At 41.2% G+C, this 23,230-nt stretch overlaps 1 protein-coding gene across 3 annotated transcripts in view; it reads left to right on the top strand.

Annotated features, from left to right (window-relative positions):
- srpk2 (SRSF protein kinase 2) overlaps positions 1-23,230 on the top strand; it is a 75,704-nt gene that overhangs the window by 39,640 nt on the left and 12,834 nt on the right. The window contains exon 1 of one of the 3 annotated variants that reach the window (XM_042715858.1): positions 16,426-17,277. The exons of 1 other annotated variant lie outside the window; for it this stretch is intronic. In XM_042715858.1, the coding sequence (XP_042571792.1) occupies positions 17,240-17,277 (38 nt within the window). In that variant the 5' untranslated portion in view covers positions 16,426-17,239. Of the gene's footprint in view, positions 1-16,425; positions 17,278-23,230 lie in introns of those variants that run through there. One more of the 3 variants, XM_042715857.1, reaches the window with a different exon arrangement.

Here is a 23,230-nt window from a genome sequence, read left to right as displayed (position 1 = left end):
AGGTTATAATGTGAGTATAGGTGAACATAAGTCTAAGTGGACGTCAATGACATGCGGAGTCCCACAAGGCTCAATTCTTGCACCGCTCTTGTTTAGCCTGTATATGCTCCCACTAAGTCAAATAATGAGAAAGAACCAAATTGCCTATCACAGCTATGCTGATGATACCCAGATTTACATTGCCTTATCGCCAAATGACTACAGCCCCATTGACTCCCTCTGCCAATGCATTGATGAAATTAACAGTTGAATGTGCCAGAATGTTCTTTAGTTAAACAAGGAAAAAACCGAAGTCATTGCATTTGGAAACAAAGATGAATTTTTCAAGGTGAATGCATACCTTGACTCTAGGGGTCAAACAACTAAAAATCAAGTCAGGAATCTTGTCGTGATTCTGGAAACAAAACTTAGTTTCAGTAGTCATATCAAAGCCGTAACTAAATCAGCATGCTACATCAGCATCATCTAAAAAACATTGCAAGAATGAGATGTTTTGTTTCCAGTCAAGACTTGGAGAAACTTGTTCACACCTTTATCACCAGCAGGGTGGACTATTGTAATGGTCTTCTCACCGGCCTTCCCAAGAAGACTATTAGACAGCTGCAGCTAATCCAGAATGCTGCTGCCAGAATTCTGACTAGAACCAGAAAATCTGAGCATATCACACCAGTCCTCAGGTCCTTACACTGGCTTCCAGTTACATTTAGGATTGATTTTAAAGTACTTTTACTCGTTTATAAATCACTCAATGACCTAGGACCGAAATACATTGCAGATATGCTCACTAAATATAAACCTAACAGACCACTCAGATCAGTAGGATCGAGTCAGTTAGAAATACCAATGGTTCACACAAAACAAGGGGAGTCCGCTTTTAGTTATTATGCTGCCCGCAGTTGGAATCAGCTTCCAGAAGAGATCAGATGTGCTAAAACATTAGCCACTTTTAAATCTAGACTCAAAACTCATCTGTTTAACTGTGCATTTATTGAATGAGCACTTGTGCGACATCCGAACTGATTGCACTGTATTTTATGTATTCACTGTATTCTATGTAAAATCATTTTCTATTTTTAACTGTTTTAAATTCATTACAAATCAATGTTTCAATCATTTTCAAAGTTTCTAAATTCCTTGTTTTACTTTTGTGATTATTTTTTTCATGATTATTTTACTTTCTTTTATGTAAAGCACTTTGAATTACCATTGTGTATGATATGTGCTATATAAATAAAGTTGCCTTGCCTTGAGTTAACTGCTTATTTAATTTTTACTTTATTTTCTTTAAAATAAATGTAAGCTTTTGTAATGTTTTAATTTCAATTACATTACTGCTTGCTTTTAATTCACCAAAAAGTGTCTAAATGTATTTTGAAAAAGACCATGACTAGGACTATAACCTAGCATTCATAAAATGAAATAGGCTAATTAAGTTTAAGTAATTTTCCACTGTATGCACAAAATTGAAATGAAAGGTATGGGTATGCTAATTAGACTAACTAGCTAGCTAGCTGGCTAGCATCTATAAATAAATTACAAAATGTTGCCTTTATTTTGTTGCCTTTGTTGTCTGTTAGACTATTTTAGGCATATCGCTCATATTTCTCTTTGTTGTAATAAGTACTTATCACTGTAGGCATAGTTGTGGGAGTGGCTCATGGTCTCTTCAATAGGCTATTTTAACAGATTCACTCATAAAACCCATACAATTAAATACAAAATCCCCATTTAATTACCTATCACAACATATTTACTAATTATTTATGTTAATACTTATCAGTATTTATGTTATGTTATATTATAGTAAAGTTTAGGAAAATCTGCATTTTCAGAATTTTTTTAGTGGGGGAGGGGCGGACATCTAAAATCTCGCCTAGAGCACCAACAGCCTGGGCCTGCCCTGCAGTTGAGGCTCCTCTTCATCAAATGAGGAGGAGTCCCCCTCCCCATGCCCCGTTCTAGTTCCTCCCACCAGCAGAGGACTACTTCGGCGTGTGGCCAGGGCGATGTTAGGATTACAGGGCTTTCCTCTGGAGTATGTCTCCATGGGCCCCTCACTCATCCAGCACATCGCACCCTCTGGTGTCCTCAGACAGGGCGGGGTCTAGCATCCACTGCGACGGACCTAGCATCCACTGCGACGGACAAAAGTCATGGCGCAGTCCCTCGGTCAGGGGATGCCCACCCTGGTGGTCGAGGAATGCCACATTTGGCTGAACTTGGCAGATATGAGGGAGACCGACAAATACCATTTCCTTGACTCCCCGATCTCCCAGGCTGGCCTCTTCTGCGACGCGGTGAAATGCTTTGCCCAGCAGTTCTCCGCTGCACAGAAGTAGACAGAGGGGATCAGACTCATCCTGCCCTGGCGGCCCGCTGCTGTCATCACCCCGCTGCTGGCTGCAGTTCCTCCGCCCACTCATCACCGAGGGCTGCCTTCCTGCTGCCTCTACCTATGCTCCAGCTTGGCCTCAGCAGCAGCCTTCACACCGGCCGCAGCGTGGAGCTAGAAGCAGGAAAGCGGCGCAGCCTGTCTCTGCCCCTGCCAGGCCCGTAAAGCACTAGAGCAAGACCCGGAGATGGTGACTGCACCACTCCTTCCCCCGGAAGAGGGCCAGGTAGAGAATCTTTTGTTCCCTTTTTGTTTTGTTCCGCCACTGGCTCCTCAGCCAGTGGTACCAAAACATTCAACAAAAGAGCAGTTTCCTGTTTCTCCGGGTCTCAAGAGGGTGAGGATGGCAGTGTGCGAGTCTCAACCTCAGCACACCTGTCCACCTCTCCTTTCGCCCACAGGCAACAGGGCCCGGTTCGAGAATGCTATGCCTTCTCCCTGCCCAACCATGGAGCCAGATAAGTGTTGCACCACACACTCAGACCCCACTCCGGGATACTGTGCCTTTGATCCTCCCTCGACACAGGCTGTTTCTCCCCTTCGCGTTTGAGGGGCAAGCATATCAGTACAAGTTCCTCACCTTCGGGCTGTCGCCTCGTGTCTTCACCAAGGTCGTGGAGGCAGCCCTCGTCCTGTTGAGGGAAAGAGGCATTCACATTCTCAACTCCCTCGCGACTGATTCATGTTGGCCCAGTCTCGAACACAGTCTTGCAGGGATGGGGTACTCAGCCACCTCAGCCGGTGGGTGCTTACAGTCAACTGGGAAAAGAGCAAACTCTTCCCCGTGCAGAGGATCTCTTTACTCTGTCTTGAGTGGTCCTCACTGCATTGGCTTTGGTCAAGAAGGTCAGGGATCTGCAGGCATTTTCAGTCGACAATACGTGCCTAGAATTCAGGCTGGCTGACTCTCACATTGTCCTGAGGCCCCGGTCTGGGTATGTGACCAAAGTTCCCACCACACCTTTCAGGGATCAGGAGGTGAACTTGCAAGTGCTGCCCCAGGAGGAGGCAGACCCAGCCATTGCTCTGGTCTGTCCCATTTGCGCTTTGCGCATTTACGTGGACCGTACGCAGAGCTTCAGGACCTCAGACTAGCTCTTTGTCTGCTTTGGAGGACAGCAGAAGGGAAACGCTGTCCCCAAACAAAGACTTGCCCACTGGATACTGGAGGCTATAGTCTTGGCATACTAGGCCCAGCGTTTACTGTGCCCCCTCGGGGTGAGAGCACACTCTACGAGAGGAGTGGCATATTTTTGGGCATTGGCGTGGGGCGCTTCGATAGCAGACATCTGTAGAGCTGCCAGCTGGGCAACACCTAACACGTTTGCGAGATTATATAATCTACATGTAGAGCCTGTGTCCTCCCGTGTACTTGTCTCAGATGGTCAGTAACACTGGACCCGCTCGGTGTCGATCACGCTTGCTGCTCCATTCCCCTCTACGGACTGGATTCATGTGCTTAAGCACTTCTCAGTTCAGTTTCCCTTTTGGTGAACCTTGTTGAAGTTACCCCCTGGGCTAGGTTGCCCGTATGTAGTCATTCCACCTTCGGGTGATCCCACATGTGTATTCTTCCACAGTACGGCTTCCCTCACGGTAAACCTGTGTCTCTGCTGCATAGTGATCTCACCCCAGGCAGGCTGAGTCTACCGCATGGACTTTCCATATGTAGCACTGCCCTATGGCCAGTCCATATGTATAACTTCCACATGATACCTCCATATGTAGGATGTTGCTTCCGTAGCGTTCCCCTACTTGGGTATGCTTTCCAAGTGTTATCCAATACCCCACTGTACGCAACAGCAGTGGTGGACACCTCTGCCTAAGCCCTGTCCTATCTTCCAGCCCAGCTGGTGTGGGGGGACTTGCTGGCTTTCACGGGACACTGGAGGGGTCAGCAATAGTGGCATTTTCCATTTGGATCCCAATTTGTCAGTCACTGATGTAACATCAAATGTGACTGACTGAAAGGGAATGTCTCAGTTACGCATTTAACCCTTGGCACACTGTCTCAGCTCTTCAGCGAAAAACTAAATGTGCGACTGCGCGTGCTCTCCTTACAGGCACATCTCAATAAATTAGAATGTCGTGGAAAAGTTTATTTCAGTAGTTCAACTCAAATTGTGAAACTTGTGTATTAAATAAACTCAATGCACACAGACTGAAGTATTTTAAGTCTTTGGTTCTTTTAATTGTGATGATTTTGGCTCATATTTAACAAAAACCCACCAATTCACTATCTCAACAAATTAGAATATGGTGACATGCCAATCAGCTAATCAACTCAAAACACCTTCCTGAGCCTTCAAAAAAGTTTGGTTCACTAGGCTACACAATCATGGGGAAGACTGCTGATCTGACAATTGTCCAGAAGACAATCACTGACACCCTTCAGAAGGAGGGTAAGCCACAAACATTCATTGCCAAAGAAGCTGGCTGTTCACAGAGTGCTGTATCCAAGCATGTTAACAGAAAGTTGAGAGAAAGGAAAAAGTGTGGAAGAAAAAGATGCACAACCAACCAAGAGACATGCAGCCTTATGAGGATTGTCAAACAAAATCGATTCAAGAATTTGAGTGAACTTCACAAGGAATGGACTGAGGCTGAGGTCAAGGTATCAAGAGCCACCACACACAGACGTGTCAAGGAATTTGGCTACAGTTGTCTTATTCCTCTTGTTAAGCCACTCCTGAACCACAGACAATGTCAGAGGTGTCTTACCTGGGCTAAGGAGAAGAACTGGACTGTTGCCCAGTGGTCCAAAGTCCTCTTTTCAGATGACAGCAAGTTTTGTATTTAATTTGGAAACCAAGGTCCTAGAGACTGGAGGAAGGGTGGAGAATCTCATAGCCCAAGTTGCTTGAAGTCCAGTGTTAAGTTTCCACAGTCTGTGATGATTTGGGGTGCAATGTCATCTGCTGGTGTTGGTCCATTTTGTTTTTTGAAAACCAAAGTCACTGCACCCGTTTACCAAGAAATTTTGGAGCACTTCATGCTTCCTTCTGCTGACCAGCTTTTTGAAGATGCTGATTTCATGCCCACACTGCCAAAAGCACCAAAAGTTGGTTAAATGACCATGGTGTTGGTGTGCTTGACTGGTCAGCAAACTCACCAGACCTGAACCCCATAGAGAATCTATGGGGTATTGTCAAGAGGAAAAAGAGAAACAAGAGAAGAGAAAATGCAGATGAGCTGAAGGCCACTGTCAAACAAACCTAGGCTTCCATACCACCTCAGCAGTGCCACAAACAGATCACCTCCATGCCACGCCGAATTGAGGCAGTAATTAAAGCAAAAGGAGCCCCTACCAAGTACTCAATTCATGTACAGTAAATGAACATACTTTCCAGAAGGCCAACAATTCACTAAAAATGTTTTTTCATTGGTCTTATGAAATATTCTAATTTGTTGAGATTTTTGTTAAATATGAGCCAAAATCATCACAATTAAAAGAATCAGACTTAAAGTACTTCAGCCTGTGTGCATTGAATTTATTTAATACACAAGTTTTACAATTTAGGTTGAATTACTGAAATAAATGAACTTTTCCATGACATTCTAATTTTTTAGATTCACCTGTATATACCTGTGCTGCTGCATGATATCTTTCCCCTTCTTATTATCAACATGGTGGTGGTTATTCCTGTGAAAATGAAAGATATTGATATGCTGTATTTCTGGCTTCTGTTTACTTCCTTGTGTCTCTCTCTGCTGATTATAACACAGATATTCATGGCACACTCTGTAGATGATGTTTTGTCTGGGATGTTCTCATGCTCTTGATATTTAGTGAGATGGTGAATGTGCATTCAGCTGCTTCAGACCACTAGGTGGCACCGAGCACACATTATCAGGTCACTGCAACCTTAATGAACATACAGCATCTTTCTTTTGGGTGAACAACATGCTTACTTCAAAAGAAATGTGTGATTGCAGTCGTGATTCATCACCGGTACTCCACACGCTAACCAGATAGATCACATGGCACTTTACTCCAGCTGGGACTAAATGTATGTGCTTTACTTGTTTCTTAAGCAAATCTCAAAATCCAAGCTATATCAGTATAAGTCCGTGTACCCTCTGGTCATTTGATTTTCTATTTAAAAAGAAATAAAGAGAAATGAGAAATGGTTTGATTTTTGTTTTTTGGTTTTGTTTAAGAAAAATGAAAATTTAGCTGGATATTTTGTACTTTTGTTCATGGGTAAAAAATTAGATTATGCTTTAATATTTGTTTTGAAACGCCCCTTTCATCCCTTCTGTACTGCACCAATACGCGGCAACCGCGAGTTCAGTTAATTTTCAACAGGAGAGAAGTGGCGGGTAAGCCGAGTTTATTAATCCTGTGGATTCTTTGATAGCGGCACTTACAAGATTTTAAAAAATCTATGTTTTCATGGGTGTTGCATGTTATTGACAAAACAGAAATTACTTTATTCATAACCAATAAAACGGCATTTGAATTTTACTGTATGTGATTTACTGTATGGGGAAGTCATGGCCTAGTGGTTAGAGAGTTTGACTCCTAACCCTAAGGTTGTGGGTTCGAGTCTTGGGCAGGCAATACCACTACTGAGGTGCCCTTGAGCAAGGCACCGAACCCCCAACTGCCCCCCGGGCGCCGCAGCATAAATGGCTGCCCACTGCTCTGGGTGTGTGTTCACGGTGTGTGTGTGCACTTTGTATGGGTTAAATGCAGAGCATGAATTCTGAGTATGGGTCACCATACTTGGCTGTATGTCACTTCACTTTCACTTTTTTCAATTTTTATTACAAAGTTCGTAGATCAGGAAGAAGGAGGCGGGAACCGGTGAACATTTAAACATAAAATGGGCCAGTGGATCAGATTATTACTTGCCTTGCCAACATTTTCATAAAAAATATAATTGTTGCCTTATCATTTTTTTTTATCTGTGTTATCTTGGATTCTAATAAATAAGCTTATATGAAACCAATATCTTAGATACCAATTAAATTTTACAATTTACAATTTCGATACAACAACAAAAACTGCTAGCCTGACAAATATAAAGTTCAAACATTATTAAAGACAAGTGAACAGTCAGTAAATAAGAACAAATGAACAAATTACAAACAATAGCACAACTGAATATAAAGAACAAAGATACAAATAAAATGACGTTTAGGATTTTATGTTTGTAGATTTTCAGGTACAGAAACTGAATAATCACATCTAAAATAACATAAATATTCTTCACTGTGTTGCCATTTGAAATTAGTGTTAACCACTGCATCTTAATCATGGATCGATCGTCACATACATTTTTTTTTTTTTTTTTTACTTCTGGCGCTCAGAGTGATTGTACAAAAATGAGAGGTGCCCGGGGGGCATAAACAACATGTTAAGGCACATTAAGCATTTTCTGTGTGGTGCACTGGACAGTGCAGAGCCGTGAATACACAATAGCTCTGTGACTGCTTTGGAAGTTTAGATGACAGATTCTCTACAAAATGTGCTGTTATGTGTGACATAAATTTACACTCAATGAAATAAGCCCCTTTCACACTGCACGTTGGTCCCAGAAAATTGCCGGATTGCCTTCTGTGTGAATGCAAACACGTCCCTGGATTGATTCCATGATCGAGCCCGGATTGGGGACCTAGTAACATTGCCGGGTTCAGTCCCGGAATATAAATGATAAGATAATAACAATACTAATTTTATTTTACAGAAAACTATTGTTTTACAGAAAACTGCAAGGTTACATGTTAACATACAGGCCAATAACTGTACATCATATGACACTGTTATGATAAATTTCTTTGACAGTAATTTCTAAATTTTAATCAGGAGGAATGTAAAATCAAAAACAGATTACATGTCTTTAATATGAAATATGAGCTTTTTATACATCAGCTGTGGAAAAAAAAAATCCTGTACACTTCTATACATTAGAGAAAAACATGGATTATCATATGTTTACTGTATTTTCTTTTAGATAGAATATTAATGCCCAAAATAATTTGCTAAAACCATCCAATCGTAGAGTTAATTCATGATGCGGATTCCCATCAGTCTCAGAGGGGAAAGTGCCGTGTCTATGCACTTAGTAAAAGTGCGTGGGCCAGGGACAGCCCGAATGGCAGGACTGTGTATTGATAGGCCACTCCCTCAACTGCGAATCTCAATAATGGTCTGTGATGGGGGGCTATCTGGATGTTAAAGTATGTATCATTCAGATCCACAGAAAATAACCAGTCCTCGGGACATGCTTGCGTGAGGATCTGTTTCAAAGTTGACATCTTGAATGGCCATAGCATGAGCAAGTGATTTTTATGTCTGAGATTGAGAATATGTCTAAGCTCGTCATCTTTGGAATGAGGAAGTAGGTGCCATAGAAGCCTGACTCGCTGTTTGCTAGAGAACCATCTCTATAACTCCTTTTGTTCCTTGGACCGGATAACGTGAGCTTTGTTCTCTCATACTGAAGTGTGAATAATACCTCTGAAGCGAGGCAGTCTGTGAGCGAACTAAAGCGAGTAACCTCGTTCTATGGTTTTTATAAGCCAACTTGACATCCCAGATGGCTTTCAATTCCGCAAGAAGTGCAGAAGAGCCTGTGAGGTCTCCTGTCCTGCAGTGAAACACTCAGCAAGCCCATCTATGGCTGGGCTGAACAGTCCCTTGGGCGAGTTTTTTGAGCCCTGTTTTCTAAGGCCGAAGTCATTGTGCAGGGCTTCAAAGGATGTGCTGCATGGGCTTTCAACCTGAGGGCCAAGGGTGGGCACAAATGAGCAGCTACCACATCTTCCAGAAGGGGGAGCTTGCTATAACCTTTCTCGTCAGCCATGGATTTCACAAACATGAACCAATCAGGCTTCAGTACCAGAGTAAACAGGAGTTTCCCCTTAGTGTCAAATTTGTATCTTGATTCATTTTATTAATGATTTTTTTTTAGAACTTACTTGGTGACCCAGGCATGGCAGCCAAATCCAATGGTCTAGTTGCATATCGCCACAATCTCTAGCGAGTGTGGGCATAGACACTTCCAGTTTTCCTAAACGCCAGTCCAGAGACCCAGAGAAATCCAAATATTACCTTCTATATACAGTCGAGGCCAAAAATATTGGCCCCCTTGGTAAATATGATCAAAAAAGGCTGTGAAAATTCATCTGCATTGTTAATCCTTTTGGACTTTTATTTAAAAAATTCACACAAAATCCATCCTAACATTGGATAATAAGAAATTTAAATGGGGGGAAATATCATTATAAAATAAATGTTTTTCTCTAATACACATTGGCCACAATTAATAGCCCCCTTTTATTCAATACTTTTTGAAACCTCATTTGCCAGTTTAACAGGTCTAAATTTTCTCCTATAATTCCTGATGAGGTTAGAGAACACCTGGCAAGAGATCAGAGACCATTCCTTCATCCAGAATCACTCCAGACCCTTTAGATTCCCAGCTCCATGTTGGTGCTTCTTCTCTTCAGTTCACTCCTCTTGTTTTCTATAGCGATCAGGTCAGAGGACTGGAATGGCTATAGCAGAAGCTTGGTTTTTCAATTTAAGTTTTCAATTCAAGTTTATTTGTATAGTGCTTTTTACGATACAAATCATTGCAAAGCAACTTTACAGAAAATTAAGTTTCTACAATATTTAGGAGTAGCTTATCAGTGGTGACTGTCAGTTTATGTGTATACGGCAGAAATGTTCAGAAAAATCAATAAAAGACGTAAACAAACAGATGATTAACACTATTAACAGCAATTATGCAATCAAACTTATAGCAAAATGTGGTAGTTCTGTATGTTGTCTCTGGGTGAGCATCATCTGAGGTCCTCTGAGGGGTTGGCATCATCTCTTCTCAGGTGTTCTGGATCCAGACTGGAGCTTGTGTAAATCCTAGTTACGGCAAAACAGAGAGGCAAATAGAGACATAATTAGCGTAGCTGCTGTTCCAGCCAAGTAAAATTAATTAGTTTAACCCAAGCTAAAGAATAATAATGTGCATTTGATCAGATATAACTGCAGTCCAAAATTATGAGATACATTATTTGAATGCTTGGCCAAAGAGGTGTGTTTTTAATCTAGATTTAAACAGAGAGAGTGTGTCTGAACCCCGAACATTATCAGGAAGGCTATTCCAGAGTTTGGGAGCCAAATGCGAAATAGCTCTACCTCCTTTAGTGGACTTTGCTATCCTAGGTACTATCAAAAGTCCAGCGTTTTGTGACCTTAGGGAGCGTGATGGGTTGTAGCGTGGTAGAAAACTAGTTAGGTACGCAGGAGCTAAACCATTAAGGGCCTTATAAGTAAGTAATAATAATTTGTAACTGATACAAAACTTAATAGGTAGCCAGTGCAGAGACTGTAAAATTGGTGTAATATGATCATATTTTCTTGACCTGGTAAGGACTCTAGCCGCTGAATTTTGGACTACCTGTAACTTGTTTATTGAGGATGCAGGACAACCACCTAGCAGTGCATTACAATAGTCCAGTCTAGAGGTCATGAATGCATGAACTAGCTTTTCTGCATCAGGAACAGGTAACATGTTTCGTAGCTTGGCAATGTTTCTAAGATGGAAGAATGCTGTTTTTGTAACATGGGAAATATGATTTTCAAAAGACAAGTTACTGTCTAATATAACACCCAGATTTTTGACAGTAGAGGAAATAACAGTACATCCGTCTAATTGCAAATTGTAATCTACGAGATTCTGTGTAATGTTTTTTGGTCCAATAAGTAATATCTGTCTTAATAGGAGAAAATGATTGGTCATCCAATCTTTTACATTTTTAACACACTCTTTTTTGAGCTCAGTGACCCATTTCTGTGTTGTTTTTGAGGTTTGTGTTTGGGTTATTGTACAGTTGGAAGATCCAAACATGGCCCATTATAAGATTTCTAACAGAGTCAGTCACTTACTGATTTTTTTATCTGTTGGTATTTGATAGAATCCATGATGCCATGTATCTAAACAAGATGTCCAGGACCTCCACCAGAAATATAGGCCCACAACATCAAAAATACAGCAGTATATTTCATTGTACACATGGGGTACTTTTTTTCTCTGTGTTCACCAAACCCATCTATGGCAGCCCACAGAACCGATTGCGGGAAAGTTGTGAAATTTGGTACACTGATAGAGGACAGTGTCAACATTAACTATAGCAAATTTGGAGTCTCTAACTCCAACTCTCTAGCGCCACCACTTGTCCAAAATTTCAATATCTTTATGCTAATAACTTTTGAACCATAAGGCACAGAAGGAAAATTCTTTTTTCCTCTGAATCCTTCGCTCAGGCCGAGTCGAATGGACCCCAAAATTCAAAAATCGGTTTAGTTTTTTCGCTATTTTCAATTGTTCGAAAAACCTACTTTTTCGAACTCGTCCTAGACAGTTAGTCCGATTTTCACGAAAATTGGCTCAGATCATCTTCAGATGATGCCGGCAAAAAGTTATAGAATTCAAGTTGATTCGTCCCACCGTTCTCGAATACCACGTGAAAAAATTCTACGAAAAGCATGCAAAAATGCTTGTGAGGCTGTAACTCCACAACGGTTTGGCGTATTGAGACCAAACTTTCTATGTGTTATAACAAGCATGACCTGAGACAACCTGCAGTGTTTCGACACAGCGCCACCTAGTTGTCAGGAGATATGAAAAATGCATATTTTTGCTTATAACTTCTGAATGGTTTGGCCAAAAATCACAAAACTGATCTCTTTAGATTCAGTGGGTCATGTCGAGTCGAATTATGTCCAATTTTCCTGTGTCAGCCATTTTAGGTGTCGGCCATTTTGAATTATGTTCTAAAATGCTTTATTTTTTGAACGCATTATCGTATCGTTACGAAAATAATTACAAAAATCTTCGGCTCCATGCCCTGAAGGTACTCAAAAAGTTTGGTGGCAGCGCCACCTTGTGGTCAAAAGTTATGATGAAATTTAGAAAAATGCTAATAACTTTTGCTTACATTAGCCTATTGTAATCGGACTGATGTTGATAGATCCTTGGATCATACCGAGAACACCGATACCAATTTTACCAATATTTGCTGAACTTCCTGTCCACCATTTTGATTCATGTTGACAACCTACTTTTTCGAACTCCTCCTAGACCATTTGTCCGATTTTCACCAAATTTGGCTCGGATCATCTTCAGACAAATCTGGAAAAAAAAAAATCAGCACATCAATTTGGTAACAGCGCCACCTATTGGCAAAGAGTAATAAACCATTTATTAACCTTTAATTACAAAATTTCCAAAAATGCTAATAACTTTTGATTGCATTAGGCTATTGTAATGAAACTGGTCTCAAAATATTCCTTGGGTCGGGCTGACAACAGACATATCAATATTTTAGTAGGAAATTTGAACTCCCTGTCCGCCATTTTGATTTATGTTAAAATCCTACTTTTTCTAACTCCTCCTCAACTGTTGGTCCGATTTTCACCTAAATCGAGTCAGCTCATCTTCAGACTGTGCTGAAAAAAAATTGTTATGCATTTCGTGTCGATTGACAAAACTGTTTTCATACAGCACCGTTACAAATTTTAGGCACGGTGCCAAAATGGTTCTGAGGCTCTATCTCTACAAAGCTTTGACATATTTGCACCAAACTTTGTATGTGTCATTGTCACCTCACACTGACCATGGCTCATCAATTTGGCACCTATTGGTCAAGAGTAATAAACCATTCATTAACCATTAATAATTACATTTATAACAATGTTAATAACTTTTTATTGCATTAGCCTATTTCAATGAAACTGGTATCGAAATATTCTGTGGCTTATGTCGACAACATAGATACCAAATATGCCAGAGTAAGATGAACTTCCTTTCCGCCATTTTGATTTATGTTGAAAACCTACTTTTTCGAACTCCTCATCAACGGTTGGTTCAATTTTCACCAAAATCAAGCCAGAGGATCGTCAGACTGTGCTGACAAAATGTTATGGATTTTGTGTTGATAGACAAAACCGTTTTCGCATACCACAGCAACGAATTTGAAGTATGATGACAAAATGGCACTTGTACCTGTATCTCTGCAGTGCTTTGGCATATTGACACTAAACTTTGTGTGTGTCATTGTCAACTCACAGAGAACACACCACATCGATTTGATAACAGCGCCACCTATTGGTCACACTTGATAAGCCAATAAATCACGCTACTAGAAGTTGTATTTATGATTTTTCCACCAATACAATTACAATTATCCTAAAATTGCTTTTATTGCTCACTGTTGCATTTGGTCTGATGCTCCATGCCATGCTTAGCTCCTCAACTTGCCGCTGGAGTGCTTGGGCCTGTAATTGCTGCTTGCAGATATATTTTTTTAGTTTCATCTGATCATAAGTTTTCAAGGTTTTCTGAACCAGAGACCAGCATTTTCTGCAATTCTCCAGCTGTGACCCTTGGAGAGTCTTTAGCTACTCAAATTCTCCTTCTCATCGCACATTAGGACGATATAGACACACATCCTCTTCCAGGCAGTTTTGTGACATTTTCTGTTGGTTGGAAATTCTTAATTATTGCCCTGATGGTGGAAATGGGAATTTTCACTGCTCTAGCTCTTTTCTTAAAGCCACTTGACCAATTTGTGAAGCTCAATTATCTTTTGCTGCACATCAGAAATACATATATTCTTTGGTTATTCTCATTGTGATGGATGATTAAGGGAATATTTCATAAATATCTATTTCTTAGTTCTGCACAAACATCAGTTTGTTCCATCAAGGTTTTCTCAATATATCTTAATAATTTAAAGATTTGTTTTATTTGTTAATTAATGCAAACATTTTGTAAAAATATACTGTATGCGCTGCTTATAGACACCAGACAGAAAATGATTTATGCATCAGCTTCTCATTTTCACAAAACAGATAAATATTAATAAAAACACACAAGGAAATACAAACACCAATGTTTTAATAAATGCAAACCTTCTAGAATTAAATTATGTTAAAATGTACATATACAGTTATAAATATGATTACCAAATAAGGTTAATAAAACACACATTGAGTCCATGAAGCAGAAATCTCTGAGTGTCTCGTTTGACAGTCACAAACCTTATGATCTTAAAAACAACAGTCAGAACAAAATCAACTCTCGGAAAATATACAGTTTTGCATATTTGAGTGGTTTGTGTTTGAATGAAGAGATCTGTGGATTTTTACCAATCACTGACGCTGAACCGCATGATCAACAGAAGAAAGAATGAAGCATTCTCTGCAGTGTGTCTTGATGAATTTCCACAAAGAGGTACAAGGTTTTCTCTTGTATTTGATATACCACTATCCGCTATTTAATTTAAAAACATTAATTATACATATATAACCAAGTTCCTTGTGAAAGTTTCCCCTTACAGTGAATGCGAATGTCACAAAGACCGGAAATAGGCATGCCCACACTCACGCCATAACGTGCACCTAGCTAACTGATGCTATTTCACACATAGGTGAATTTATTTCTACACAGAAGAAAGCCCTGTCTAGGCTCTGCTCTGGAGTAGTTTGTGCCGAGCCATTCGTTAGTCTGCTCGCTTGATGAGAAAAAAGAGGAGATGTATTTGTAATAAACACTTTAAGAATCCATACAGCGTAGGACTATTATTCTGCTGCCCAGAACTGAGGAAGAACTGATGATGGCACGTATTGATCTTCAGGTGACCAATCAGCAGAAAGGGGCCCTTGATTCCCGGCCATGTGTAGAAATCGAATATTCAAGCTCTTTACTGACTTTTCTACCCCTGAATGCAAAAACAAAAAATCAAGCCAAATCTTTGTTATTCAGTTTTTTGAAGAAATGAAAAACTAAAAATTTGTCATTTTCTTATTTCATTATTTAATCAAAAGAATGAATGATACACAGATTTACATCCTATATTGGTTGAGATGACTGATTTACTGCAGAAGCGGGCTGTCGACAGGCATGAAACCACCATAGACACTTTTCAAAATGATTGAGACGGCCAATCAAATCAAAGCGGGCATGACTTTACGGTTCACAGAAACCAAGCACAAACTCCAATGCAACAAACAGTCTGAGGAAAGAGAAGTAGCTAACCATTTAATATTTCACAACTGTTTTATGGCAGAAATATTAAACGACCAATAGTAATATGCACTAATGCCAACTACTCAACTTTTTTGTCACATTTTGCCATTTTGAATTGAAAATATATGTTGTAATTGAATTGATTTGTGTTATTCATAACTGGATGAGTGGTTTTCAGCATATTAGGTTTAAGTTTCTAGGTTATAGTTTGATTTGGTTTGTTCAAGATGTGGATACGGCCTTGGTTGTCTCTGATTTATTGTACTTTATTTTTAACCGTACACAAAAACTACAGAATATTATCCTGAAAATATAGAACAAGACAAAAATAGAGCTGCAGGGAGGGCAGAGAGATGCAAGTCTTCACATAATGACAAAACACAATGCTGTTTTTGTGTTTGTGTATGAAAGTGATGTTCCTCAGCAACTGAGCCCAGATATATACAGGACAACAACCATAACCCTAACCATAAACCAGCCATTACTGATCGCCTGTGTCAGCTGACGAGAGACTGATGAGCTGCTGGACTGCTGTGAACTCAGTGCTGGTTAAGACCACGTCTCTCTCTTCTGGAGAAAAATCAAGCTCAGCCCATTGGTCTCGCTCTCTTTCTGTCTCTCTCTCTGTGGAAGTAGGCCATGTAAAGATAGGCTTCAAGCAGCCTAAATTCTGACCCCTAAAATATCAGCAAGAAACACACAGCATCATTCCGTCACTGTATGTTTGTGTGATGCTTCATCGTTTCTGCTCTTTAGCTAATCACAGATCTGACGGTTGCTGTGGCGACGGGGCCAGTTTCTTCCAGCCTGTTGTGTTGCACGTCACAGGAAGTGCAGTGGATCCTCTGACATCATAGTCAGTGTGTGTGTGTGTGTGTGTGTGTGTGTGTGTTTGTGTCTCTCTGTGTGTGCGTGTGTGTCTTTTCGGTTTGGTGCTGTAAATACAGTTACATTCATGTATGTTAAAATCATTTCAGTATGCATTTATTTTTCACCTCATTAACACCAGAGCTACACCACGCATCTGCTGGAACGCTTTGTTTTCTTTTTAGCGATTCTTCTGAAGAAAATGGAGAGAGAGAAAGACAGACAGACAGGTCACTGGAGACTCTCCTTTAATATGCCTGTCTGTCTCTCTGTGCTTGCTTATGGAGACTCAACCTATCTGCTGTAAAACAGAGACAGACAGACAGACAGACGGAGGACGAGAGCAGAGAATGTTGAAAGGAAACCAGCAGCAGCAGCTTGAGAAAGAGAGCAGCTGTAAAATGGGGGAGAGAGAGAGAGAGCAGCGTTGCCCTGAGATACAGGATGTCGTAATGAGACGGAGGAGCGCTACACTGCGGAGGGGAGCAGAGAGACGCACACAGAGAGAGACGGCTCATGTTTCCACCCGCAGCAGCGCAGATCCCCCCGCCCCCGTGAGCAGTGGTGCAGCCCGCTGCGCGCACAGATCTGTTATTGTGCAGTGCTGCAGAACACAGAGAGACAGACAGTGTGTGGGAGCCTCGCACTTTTTCAGCGTCATTCAGGAAACGACAGAGGCGGAGGACGAGTGCGAGCGAGCAGCTACAGCCGGACTGAGAAACAGAAAGGCGGCAGGGCAGCGGTGCTGAGAATTTCCTCACGTCTGCCGCTCTCCGGAGCGTGTGTCCTCCATCCTTTACCTTCCTGTGAGGAAGAGGAGGAGGAGGAGGAGGAAGAGTTCCCCCTCCCCTCGCGTTCAGCAGAACGCTCCGGAAAGAGAGAGAGTTTTATTCCTCCTTGGTTCGGCTCCGTTCTTCTCTCGGGAGCGAGCGGCTTGCCCATGTCCGTCAACTCAGAAAAATCCTCTTCCCCGGAAAGGTAACATCATCGTCATCATCTTCATCATCACACTCTCGCCTCTTCATCTACCTCCCTGTCTGTCCTGCTGTCCTCCATTTCATCCTCATCTGTCTCTCTCTCTGTCTGTCTGTGTACAGATCTGTTGTGTATGTGTGGGCCTGATATAAATGCAAACACAGAGAAACATTGTAATACATTTTATACTGTACACACACACACAGGACGGTCTCGATTTGGCATGAGCTTACAGACAGTGCTGCGCGTCAGATGCTGAAGCTCACGCAGCTTCACAAACTGTCTGAAACACCTGCTCGACTGTTGATCTGATGAGCTTGGTGCTGTCTTCTTTTGTGCAGCATTAATGCTGCATATATTGCTGCATGTGTCATCACACCACCGTTATTTGGGGCATCAGAAGCAGATCATACAAACACAGAAAGGGTTAATGGTGATTCTGCAGGAGTCATTTCTTTAATGCAGTTCACAGAGCCAAATGAACATGCATCTCAGATGATGTGAAAGTGCATTAACACCCACATTTAGCATCACGTGACGCACACACGGGGCTCGCTGAGGCCTGAATGAGTGTGAACATGAATGTCGAACTGCTGGATGTGTGATTGTGTGCCGTTTGTACAGCCGATGTGCCCTGAATACATTTCAGAAGCTGTGTGCTCATGAGTGAGTTATGACGTGTGATGTAACACTGACTGATGAACAGATGATGGATGGACAGATACTGTAAAGGTTAAAGTGTCAGGAAATGGCTCTTGTTGGCATGACAGAGATTCACCAGAGGATGCTTGTCTTGCCTAAAATTAGGCTGGACACATTTTTCTGAAGATATTCGGATGTGAATCTTGAACTTGTGAAGGTCTCCAGAGGCAGGTCACGTGAGCCTCTACAAAACCCTCAGTCCAGCTCTAATCGTGTGACCCAGATCTGATATGAAGACAAAACCAAGGACAAATGCTTCTCCAAAATTACCTCACTGAAACCAGCAGGTTATGGAAACTGACTGATCTGAGTAGCAGGCTGTGCTAGTAAGGACAGATAGTGAGAGTTCTGCGTGTCTTGACGTGCAGATTTCCGTCTTAATGGGCCAAATTTGTGTGTTCATGATAATAAGCATAAATATGATCATGACCGATCTGCCACAGAGAGTTAGCAGGCAAATCAAAAGATGTGGGTCATAAACAACAACAAATGCAGGGCAGAGAGGAGCTGTGTTATTTTGTGAACCGCTCAGACCTGCTGACTAGCAGACTAGACCCAGCGCATAGACCGAACCATTTGAAATTTCAGACAATCTGAAAGACATCATAAACATCTGTGGGCCAGATCTGATCACTGGGATCTCTGGTTTAGTTTCTAGTATGTGTCCCAATCAAAATCAGTCAGGTATCTTTCAAATAATTAATGTCATGAAGCTCTCAAACATGCAACTAGATCCTCCTCAGAATCACTCCTAGCAGCCCATTATACTGTAAAAATGCCTTTGTGGTGTTTATGTTAGCCGGTCTGACCAGAGTGTGTTTAACTCACACCAGACGGTCAGTGAACAGACTGAACAGACCACTGGCAGGCAGCAGAGATCCAAAGTTTATGCCAAATGAAATGTTGACATAATGCTAACAGCGTAATGAGATTAGGTCAGTGTTGGAGATGGCATCAGGTCTGACGATTAGCCCAGTCCAGCCTAGCATCTACACTAAATTACCCAATAAAATCTGAGATGATTTCAGAAAGCGTACCTTCGGGAAGATTTGTGTAGACAGTAAATCTCCAGAGTGATCACCAGATCAGCTGAGAGCACTACTGTGACTGTGAGGTTTTGTAGGCCAGTGTGAAGCGTGACAATATGAGAGTCATCAGTCTTCTGAATCTACCTACGGCTGTCATGTGATCCGGTTAGTGGAAATGACACCAGCCCATCAAAACAATCCTGACTTATGTTTTTTTCATATTTTTTTTACATATCAGTACACAACTTTGTATGTGTGTGTGTGTGTGTGTGTGTGCGTGTTTTTGTGACATATCAGGACACAACTTTGTATAATGTCATGGGACACATGACACAGGTATTACATGGAGAGGGTGCCTTATGAGGACATAACCCATGTCCCGATTTTTCAAAACACTTATAAACCATACAGAATGAGCTCCAGAGACCCTTACACATAGTTCAGCTGCACATTCTCCAGTATAAAAAGTCCTCTTGTGTTCTCATTTGAGTAGGTACTGTGGAATGTGATTTATTGATTTTATGTATTGTGTATTATTTTGTGTATCCCTACCAGAGTGCAGATGCTTAAAAGGATTGTTCACAGAAAAGTTTTCTTTCTGTCGTCATTCACTTGCCCTCATGTCTCAGAACTGTAGGACTTTCTTTACTCTGTCAAACACAGCAGAATCTGTGTATAATATACATATAAAACATATATGAGGTTTCTGTAAAGACCTCTTTAACCCGAATGTATTGTGTGCTTTGGCATTAATTTTATTTATTTTTTTTAATTAATTTTTTTATTGCATTACCAATACATAGAGGTACTCATTCAAATAAAAATTGGTGAGGTAACCAAACAGATTTTGGACCGCGTGAGATGGAATAATCCAGTAAACCAGTAAATAACCTGACAAATGTTCTTATTTCAGCTGTAGAGTACTAGTCACTGGTGGTTAGTTGCGTTGCTGTATGTGTCGTTGTAAACAGTTTTCTGTCTGGCTGATTAACAGAAGTGTGTCTGTTTTAGTGATAATTAATAAAAATTAACTAGTAGTAGTAAATATAGATAGAATAGATGGGTGTAATGATTAAATTGAATTTTACATGGTCCTGGACTCTTGATTGGTCAAGCAGGAGTGCTGATGTCACTGTGCGTCGCTCTGTGTGTGTGTGTGTGTGTGTGTGTGTGTGTTTGTCAGTCTGTGTGTTAGTGTGTGTTTTACAGTGCCTCTTTTTGCAGATGCATCGATACATCTGTAGGGTTACAGTTAGCTTTATACTACCATCTTGTTTATTGAACTATATAATGAAGAATGCTTTATTCTGATAAATGTAACTCTTCAATGAACATTACTGCTGTTGTTGCTGTTTTATAGAAGCATTTAGCCATCTGAATCTCTTTAACGCTCAAGTAGCTTTAGTGTCATTTATGTTATATTGACATCTCTGATCTGTAGACATCAGCGTCTGCCACTGAAAAACATCCACTGACACGTGAAACTGCTGAAATGAGAAGAAGATTTGTTGTGTGTGAGTGTGAGTTCTGGACTGCGTGTGAATTGGTCATGAGATTCCTGGCATCACTCTCGTTCCCTGAACGCTTCTCAAAAACAGATAGAGAGACAGAGAGGGAGAGACAGACAGACTGTTCAGGAAGCAGAAGAGCAAACATCCCTCCATCATTATGGATCGTAGTCACTCTCATTCCAGCAGGACTTTTGGTTTAGCGCTCAGTGCACTGCGATTACGGCATCGAGCCAAACGCAGGTAAAGAGAGAGAGTGTGTGTGTGTGTGTGTGTGTGTGTGTGTGATTGGTTCCTATACAAGACAACCATGGTGAGACTTCAGCTAGATAATGAGATCTAAACCTAACTCATCTCAGCCAATCAAAACAGCTCAGATACATGACAACTCTGCATACAGCCTGTTGAAGTTTTTGGATTATAAACCTCTCTAACACACAATCTCATTTCCTCTCTGTCTTTGTGGACTCGGCACACGCCGGGCAGAATGTCACACCAGTCTGTGACTGTGATGTGATTGAGGGGTGTGAATGGAGATACTGAACTAGATTTGTTCACAGGAACGAGTTAAATCTTAAAACTTCCATTTGTGGACAACTGGGATGTCCTTGTTTGTATACACACACATTTAGACATTTAGCAGACACTTTTATCCAAAGCGACTTACAAATGAGGACAATGGAAGAAATCAAATCAACAAAAGTGATATGCAAAGGCTATAACAAGTCTCAGTTAGCGAACATGAACAGAGGTGTGACGTGCATTCTTTTCGGCTCATTAAAAATGTATTTTGCTGCCATGTTCTGGATTAATTGTAAAGGCTTGATAGAACTGGCTGGAAGACCTGCCAAGAGAGCATTGCAATAGTCCAGTCTGGACAGAACAAGAGCTTGAACAACGAGCTGTGCAGCATGTTCTGAAAGAAAGTGCCTGATCTTCTTAATGTTGAATAAAGCAAATCTGCAGACAGTTTTAGCAATGTGGTCTGAGAAAGTTAGCTGATCATCAATCATAACTCCAAGGTTTCTGGCTGTTTTTGAAGGAGTTATGGTTGATGTGCCTAACTTGATGGTGAAATTGTGATGAAACGATGGGTTTGCTGGAACCACAAGCAGTTCTGTCTTGGCAAGGTTGAGTTGAAGGTGATGGTCCTTCATCCAGCAAGAAATGTCTGTTAGACAAGCTGAGAAGTGAGCAGCTACCGTCGGATCATCAGGATGGAATGAGAGGTAGCGTTGAGTGCCATCAGCATAGCAATGGTATGAAAAGCCATGTTTCTGAATGACAGAACCTAATGATGCCATGTAGACAGAGAAGAGAAGTGGTCCAAGAACTGAGCCCTGAGGCACCCCAGTAGTTAGATGTTGCGACTTGGACACCTCACCTCTCCAAGATACTTTGAAGGACCTATCTGAGAGATAAGTCTCAAACCACTGGAGTGTGGTTCCTGAGATGCCCTTTGCCAGTAGGGTTGACAGGAGGATCTGGTGGTTAAGTGAAGTGACATACAGCCAAGTATGGTGACCCAAACTCAGAATTTGTGCTCTGCATTTAACCCATCCAAAGTACACACACACAGCAGTGAACACACACCCCGAGCAGTGGGCAGCCATTTATGTTGCGGCGCCCGGGGAGCAGTTGGGGGTTCGGTGCCTTGCTCGAGGGCACCTCAGTCGTGGTATTGCCAGCCCGAGACTTGAACCCACAAACTTAGGGTTAGGAGTCAAACTCTCTAACCACTAGGCCATGACTTCCCCATATTAACCATGTCAAAAGCTGTGAACAGATCCAGCAAGATAAGTATTGAAGATTTGGATTCCGCTCTTGCCAGTCTTAGGGCTTCAACAACTGAGAGCAAGGCAGTCTCGGTTGAATTTCCACTTCTGAAGCCAGATTGATTCCTGTCAAGGAGGTTGTTCTGTGTGAGAAAGGTAGAGATTTGGTTGAACACAACTCGTTCAAGTGTTTTTGCAATGAAAGGAAGAAGGGAAACTGGTCTGTAATAGTGGAGTTATACGAGACTGTCTATATGATGAGGGGAAAACACCAGTATTGAGGGATATGTTAATGATGTGAGTGAATGCAGGTACAACTGCAGGAGAAATGGCTTGAAGGAGATGAGATGGAATAGGATCAAGCGGACAAGTAGTAGGATGATTAGAAAGGATGAATTTGGAGACTTCTGCCTCAGAGGAAGAGAAGGATGAGAACGTGTATGTTTTATGGGCACCCTTGGTAAATATGATCAAAGGAGTCTGTGAAAATTAATCTGCATTGTTAATCCTTTTGATCTTTTATTTGAAAAATTCACAAAAATCTAACCTTTCATTGGATAATAAGAATTTAAAATGGGGGGAAACATCATTATGAAATAAATGTTTTTCTCAAATACACGTTAGACACAATTATTGGCACCCCTACAAATTCTTATGAATAAAATATCTCTGAAGTATATTCCCAATCATATTCACAATTTTGAGCACTCCAGGGTGAATTATGAACATGAAATTATACATCCAAGGCTTCCTGTTTCACAGAAATATAAAGAGGAGGGAAAACAAAGCCCAAATTCCCTTAATCATCCATCAAAATGAGAAAAACCAAAGAAGTATATTTCTGATGTGCAGCAAAAGATAACTGAGCTTCACACATTAGTGAAGTGGCTTTAAGAAAAGAGCTAGAGCAGTGAAAATTCCCATTTCCACTATCAGGGCAATA

The sequence above is a fragment of the Cyprinus carpio genome, chromosome A25 (assembly GCF_018340385.1).
Source record: "Cyprinus carpio isolate SPL01 chromosome A25, ASM1834038v1, whole genome shotgun sequence".
Lineage (NCBI taxonomy): Eukaryota > Metazoa > Chordata > Actinopteri > Cypriniformes > Cyprinidae > Cyprinus > Cyprinus carpio.
The sequence above is the reverse complement of the archived record's forward strand: the minus strand, read 5'-3'. Positions and strand labels throughout refer to the sequence as shown.